This window comes from Oncorhynchus gorbuscha, linkage group LG12 (genome assembly GCF_021184085.1).
Source record: "Oncorhynchus gorbuscha isolate QuinsamMale2020 ecotype Even-year linkage group LG12, OgorEven_v1.0, whole genome shotgun sequence".
Classification (NCBI taxonomy): domain Eukaryota; kingdom Metazoa; phylum Chordata; class Actinopteri; order Salmoniformes; family Salmonidae; genus Oncorhynchus; species Oncorhynchus gorbuscha.
The window spans coordinates 24,006,511-24,013,422 of record NC_060184.1 but is presented as its reverse complement, the minus strand read 5'-3'; the positions used below and the strand labels follow the sequence as shown (position 1 = coordinate 24,013,422).

At 43.2% G+C, this 6,912-nt stretch overlaps 1 protein-coding gene across 1 annotated transcript; it reads left to right on the top strand.

Annotated features, from left to right (window-relative positions):
* Nucleotides 1–6,681, top strand: LOC123990347 (DNA-binding protein RFX6-like). Its single transcript, XM_046290925.1, has 19 exons — nucleotides 1–196; nucleotides 788–941; nucleotides 1,097–1,220; nucleotides 1,334–1,395; nucleotides 1,498–1,575; nucleotides 1,748–1,775; nucleotides 1,958–2,065; nucleotides 2,443–2,520; nucleotides 2,610–2,723; nucleotides 2,818–2,867; nucleotides 3,019–3,178; nucleotides 3,350–3,491; nucleotides 3,603–3,712; nucleotides 3,796–3,913; nucleotides 4,607–4,729; nucleotides 4,947–5,144; nucleotides 5,334–5,843; nucleotides 6,001–6,207; nucleotides 6,378–6,681. Exons 1-19 carry the CDS (start codon nucleotides 1–3, stop codon nucleotides 6,548–6,550), a joined length of 2,733 nt encoding a protein of 910 aa, XP_046146881.1. The 3' UTR covers nucleotides 6,551–6,681.
* The last annotated feature ends 231 nt before the right edge of the window (nucleotides 6,682–6,912 follow it).

Genomic DNA, 6,912 nt, shown 5'->3' with positions numbered 1-6,912 from the left:
ATGCCTATGAAACGGAATACAAGCCCGATCCGGGATGGCCCATTTCTTCATGTTCATCCACCTTCAACCAAGAAATTCTGCGATGCCTCTGAGGAGTTTATGCACACCGCTTTATCTGACGAGAAATTACCCCGTGATTTCCATGGACATTCACTCTCAAAGTTTGACGAGGAAGATGATTCGGGAATTAAATCAGGTGATGAATCAATTCGGATTAATAGGCCTACACATAATTGATTGCTGAGAGGCCCTCTTCCCCCAAGAGTCATCAAATTATAAACGCCATTAAAAATTGAGCGCTTGTTGATGTCAAGCAGTAGTTTGTGCTGTATTAAATTGTGGATCGTTTTTTGTTTAAATATGCCTGCACCAAAGTATACTTCTTAATTGTTTGTTGGGTAGGTTAAAAGAAAAGCATGTATTCCAAATCCCGTTTTATCCCTCTCTCTTAATATTTGTAGCCTAAACATTCTAATCAATGTGACCAGAAATAAGTCATAGCAGAATTATATAGTAGTGAGGGCATACATTTTTTCGTACCATGTACCGGTCCCACTTGGGAATCGAGCCCACATCCCTGGCGTTGCGGGCACTATGCTCTTCAAACTGAGCCACATGGGACCCATTTTTCTCTATTATGTTCATTTTCATGACTCTTGGAAATCCTGTCTAGGGAATACTTATTTCTAATTGTATGGTTCATTTAGCCACCTACCTTGTCATGGCCCTGTACAACTGAAAAATATTTTTCACCTCATGACTGTTTTTTCCCCCACAACACTGTCAGAAGCAGAGGACACTAATGAAACCCAGTCTTCTGAGGAGGACCAGGATTTTGTTGAGTATTCCAAAGATTTGGCTTTCAAACAGACGACCCCGAGGAAAAGCATCACTCAGATCATAAAAGACAAGAAGAAACAGACTCAGCTCACCCTTCAATGGTAGTGTTCCAAAGTCACAACATTTTACAACTATAATATTGATTGTGTTGAAATGCATTTGTATAGTAACAATCCTTCTTACGAATGTGAATGTTTATTTAGTTGTTGTTGATGATTGATTATACATTTGATTTGTGTGACTGCTTGTTCCCTAGGCTGGAGGAAAACTATATTGTTTGTGAAGGGGTTTGTCTGCCACGTTGCATCCTGTACGCTCACTACCTAGACTTCTGTAGGAAGGAGAAACTGGATCCAGCCTGTGCTGCTACATTTGGCAAGGTGATATGAGTCTTGAGGATGCGGTGGAGTTTGTGGTGGATGTTATAGATAAACGTAACATATGGTGGTGGAAAATGTCAATTATGTTGTTTTCTTGTATTGTTCTACATTAGACAATTCGTCAGAAATTTCCACTTCTTACAACAAGAAGACTTGGGACCCGAGGTCATTCAAAGTAAGATGTAGCGGGGAATATTTGCTTTTCAAACAGAATTGTTCTTGTAGTGATATGATATGCCTCAATATAACATGTATGGATGTTGTTGATATTCGACAGATATCATTATTACGGCATTGGCATCAAAGAGAGCAGTGCCTATTATCACTTGGTGTACTCAGGAAAAGGCTTGACGAGGTAAGATCATTCACATAATTTGCTCTGGAGCATTGTCCTAATACACATCAATCTGTAATGTTTGTTATAGGAAGTGATCAGCCAGGTCTGAGGCTACTTACTCAACTATGGAATTGAAATTGCAATGACATTCTGGAATTGAATCTCGGTCTGATTTATTATTTGATTATAGATTTTCAGGGAGCAAACTCAAGAATGAGGTAAGATTGTTATGAATGAACAGTCTCTAGCAAATATATAACGGACAAATAACAGTTTATTTTCATGTTCATATCTTCTTGTAAGATTTTAGTGACGTGAATCATGTTTTCTAATACATTGTACCTGTTACAAGACTACGACGTCAAACATTCATACTGTTTGATGTTCCTCTATTTAACAGGGAGGATATACTCGGAAATACTCCCTCAGCTCCAAAACAGGAACTTTGCTCCCAGAATTCCCAAGTGTACAGCATCTAGTGCTTCAAGGTTCTGTCTCTAAAGAGAAGGTTTGTATTTTTTTCATCAACACTTCAACTTTCTCTGCCATTCAAATCAAATCAAATGTATTTATATAGCCCTTCGTACATCAGCTGATATCTCAAAGTACTGTACAGAAACCCAGCCTAAAACCCCAAACAGCAAGCAATGCAGGTGTTGAAGCACGTTGGCTAGGAAAAACTCCCTAGAAAGGCCAACACCGAGGAAGATTATTAAAATGATTAAGATTAAGATTGCTGATCACATACGGTATTCAGTAGCAAGAAGACTGTGACCGTTGTGAATTATCTTCACACTCTGTTAGTGAGAAATGTATGCACTCGCTCTGGATAAGAGCATTTGCTGAATTGACTCAAATGTAAATGCAAAACGTTATGTCCCATAGGTGGACACGCTCATCATGATGTACAAAACACATTGTCAGTGCATCCTGGACAATGCCATCAATGTCAACTTCGAAGAGGTATTCTATACAAAATCCAGACAAAAGACTTTGTAGCCTTTTCTGACCAATTTTCTCCTGACTCACTATTCATATTTACTATCTTTCAGATACAGAATTTTCTGCTGCATTTCTGGCAAGGAATGCCCGACCATCTTTCACCACTGCTGGATAACTCCATAATCGTGGACATCTTCTGTGTGTGTGACTCTATACTATATAAGGTGGGTGTTTCTCCAGAATCATAGAGCAGCATCCTCACTAGTTGTTGAAGGACTACTACCTCAACTGGACAGGTTGTGCTATCCATTTTTTCAGGTTCTGACAGATGTCCTGATACCTGCTACGATGCAGGAGATGCCTGAAAGGTAGAGTATTTTTGTCTTTCGACATTTGTGTTTTGCTCACCTGGACACCAGATGTATTGTAAGGTTTATGCTATATGGAATTACTAGTCATAAGATATGGCAGTCGGTTCAGGTCACGTACTGTTGTGTGTAAAGAGTATCTTGTTTGCAGTCTCCTGGCAGACATCCGTAACTTGGCCAAGCACTGGGAAGACTGGATGGTGTCTTCTCTGGAAAACCTCCCAGAATGCCTCTCAGAGAAGAAGCTCCCGATCGCACGCAGATTTGTGTCCTCTCTAAAACGTCAGACTTCCTTCTTACACCTTGCCCAGGTAAAGCACTGATAACAGCACAGAAGAGTATACATATTTTGTTCATGTTTAACTTTACAAATACATATTTAAAAGTATTTGAAGTATATCTATATATCATTAATTTTATTAGGACTCTAAGATATAGAATTTGCATATGTCATTTTTGGTCATTTTTTGTTTTTACAACAGATCGCAAGACCAGCTCTTTTTGACCAGAATGTGGTGAACTCCATGGTGGTGGATATAGACCAAGTGGATTTGAACAGCATAGGGTCACAAGCCCTTTTCACCATCTCAAGTAGTGACCAAGACTCTGACCTCTACTCTGAATGTGAGAGACTTGAATCATTTTCCCTCATCGAACATTTACATTGTACATGGAAAACACTGCCAGGTTAATTCCTGTAAACAATGTTAATTAGCTTTCTCCTCATGTTGCTAGATGACTCTATAACAGTGTTCCAAGAGCTGAAAGACCTACTGAAGAAGAATGCCACTGTGGAATCCTTTATTGAGTGGCTGGACACTGTTGTGGAGCAGAAGGTCATTAAGGTACGTTGTCCCCATTTCCAATCTAAGATTGGGGTTGTCAGATTGGATGTTGACATCCAATCTGTTTGTTCCTTTCTCTCCAGCCTGGGAAGCAGAACGGACGGTCCATAAAGAAGCGAGCTCAGGACTTCCTCCTCAAGTGGAGTTTCTTTGGAGCACGTGTTATGCACAACCTCACGTTGAACAACGCCACAAGTTTTGGTAAGAAATGACTACATCCCTCTATAACAGTTCCTCCTGATAGTGTGTATATCCATGGAACATCTAGAACATTCAGGAAATGCTGCACACTAGCCTATGTATATGTAATTTCAGCTTTTAGTTAAATTCATTACTTCTGCCATGGCCTAAATGATACCCGGTCGGGCACTACGACAGACACAAACACACTTATCATTTTGTTTGGTCGGCTGGCTCTGAACAGAATGCTACAATGAGCCATAAATTATAATGACCTAGCCCCAGGTAAACAAAGCATTATCTCTCGGTCGCGTGCACTGTGTTTGGAGACAGACTTCCATGCACCTTCCTCACCTCCTGGCCATGACGGGTCTATCACCAAACAAAAGTCAAACAGACTGGAGAACAATCACATGACCCAACAGGTCAAACAGCAGGCCTGGGGAGATGAAAGCCCAGGTGAAGGCAGACCTCTGGGGCTGGTTGGGTCAAACCCTCCGCACCTGGTGATTGGTGCACAGAACAGCCTTTGGAGCAGTTTCACAATTTGTAAGGTAAAGGTTGTTAGAGAATATTTGGATATTCTGTCATGATAGTGCACATCTGAGCTTCAGAAAAATGTGATACGATAATAGGTTGATTTCTGGTGGGAAAAACTAGGACAGTAAGAGGTTGTTATGCTAGTAGCAAACAAAGTTTCTTTTTTCATCCCAGGTTCGTTCCACCTAATCCGCATGCTGCTGGATGAGTATATCCTTCTGGCTATTGAGACACAATTCAACAATGACAAAGAACAAGACCTCCAGAATATCCTAGATAAATACATGAGAAATGCAGGTACACGCAAGCGTGACTGTTTTTACTTTTGATCGAAAATATACAATTACATGTCATACATAGAGTATCTAATTATATTATGTAGAACTCTGATTTTTTTTTTTTTCATTAAGTTGTTATTGAAATTCATCTTAATACTATCTGTTTTCATGAAGCAGTATGGAGTAATTGTAGAGGATGTAGGATCACTGAGGTACATTGTTGTGATTATTTTCAGATGGCAGCAAGGCGGCATTCACTGCCTCCCCTAGCTCCTGTTTCCTGGCCAACCGTAACAAGCCCAGCGCGGTGTCCAGTGATCTGTCTGTGAAGAACGAGTCCCTCTCAGAACACACATACATGACCCTGTCAGCTAATCAGCAGGCAAACATGACTGTCTACCAAGGCTCTGAAACAGATGGGTTCTCTCTGTCAGGTACAAATGCATTTTTAGGGTGAAATTTTCTCAGTCAGTTCCTGAATTTAATTTGCCCGATTGTATGTGAGCTTTATTGAAACTTTCATTGGTTTAACATAAATAAGTTTGTGTGACAATTGCTAATTTAATAATAAATGTTCCTATTGTATTGTCTAAAATCTTAGTCACTTTCCTCTATACTCCAAGGACAAATGGACTTTTCCCAGAACAGTGGCCCTCTGATGACCCCTCCCATCTCCCCAGCCATGGTGAACAGGGGCAGTGTCATCAACCAGGGCCCCATGGCCGTCATACCCCAGATCGCCTGCACCACCATCCAGCCCCACATCTCCTGCCAAGCCTTCCCAGACACCATGTACCAGAGCCTGCCTTCCAGTAGCCCCAGCTACTACCCAACCACTTCCAACTACCAGGCTGTGTTCAGGCCCCAGACACACGCTCAGGCCCCTGCCTATCACACCCGTTCCGATAGCAGCCACTACCCGTCCTTCAGTGAGCAGCACCTGGCCAAAGACTACTTCAACAGCAGCTGTGCTGTGTCCCCCTACAGCTCCAGACCCACCTCCAATTATAGCACAGTCCCTGATCCTGGGATGGAGACTCAGCTACTGGACTCTGGAGGATACAACTTTGTCATGAGTGGGTTAAACAGTAGTGGCTGTCAGGAGTCTGCCTACTCAACAGCAGGACACAGTGGTAAGGATGAATTATATTGAAATAGGCCCTGAGTAGTCTGTTTTTCCTGGTTAGATCATGTGGTCACATCACCTAGTCAGAAATAACTCAGGGCCCTAACAATAAGTTGTACCATAAATGTGTATTCTGCTCATACAGGAACCTCTCTGTTTTTCAGGGTACTATGGAAACAGTGGCTACCTGGATAGCCAGAGGCTGGGTTCCATGATAGACCAGCATGTGTCAGTTATTAGCAGTGTGAGCAGTATCCGTTCCGTCCCAACATACGCTGATGTACACGACCCCCTCAACATCCTGGATGACACAGGCAGAAAGCCGGCAGGCCCTTACTACCCTGAGTCTGACTCACTGGGCACACCTGGAGGTCAGTGATGGATTTCATTTATATTTAGTGCTCAAGGCACTTTACATTGTAATAGGGAACAGCATTGTTCCACTACCAATGTGCAGCAATGGCCTGGGTGAAACGATGAGTGCTTTGTATAATTGTTCTAGTAAGTTTCCCATTCAAGATAATCTTGTTTTTGTCTCTAGCTCCTCCCCTCCCCTCCTCGATCTCCGCACCCTGCATGTATGGAGGTCCTGCCCAGTTCCACTCCCAGGATGCACCGCTTCCTCACCAGGGATCATCTGAGGTACGTGACATGGTGTCATCGCTGCCACCCATCAACACTGTGTTTATGGGGTCTAGTGGAGGAGGACCGTGAGCTGTGACAGAACCTCCAACCACCACCACTCCTCAAGGTCCTCCGTTCCCTCTCACACCGCTCCTCAAGGTCCTCCATTCCCTCTCACACCACTCCTCAAGGTCCTCCCTTCCCTCTCACACCACTCCTCAAGGTCCTCCGTTCCCTCTCACACCGCTCCTCAAGGTCCTCCCTTCCCTCCCACACCGCTCCTCAAGGTCCTCCGTTCCCTCCCACACCGCTCCTCAAGGTCCTCCCTTCCCTCCCACACCGCTCCTCAAGGTCCTCCATTCCCTCTCACACCACTCCTCAAGGTCCTCCCTTCCCTCCCACACCGCTCCTCAAGGTCTTCCGTTCCCTCTCACACCGCTCCTCAAGGTCCT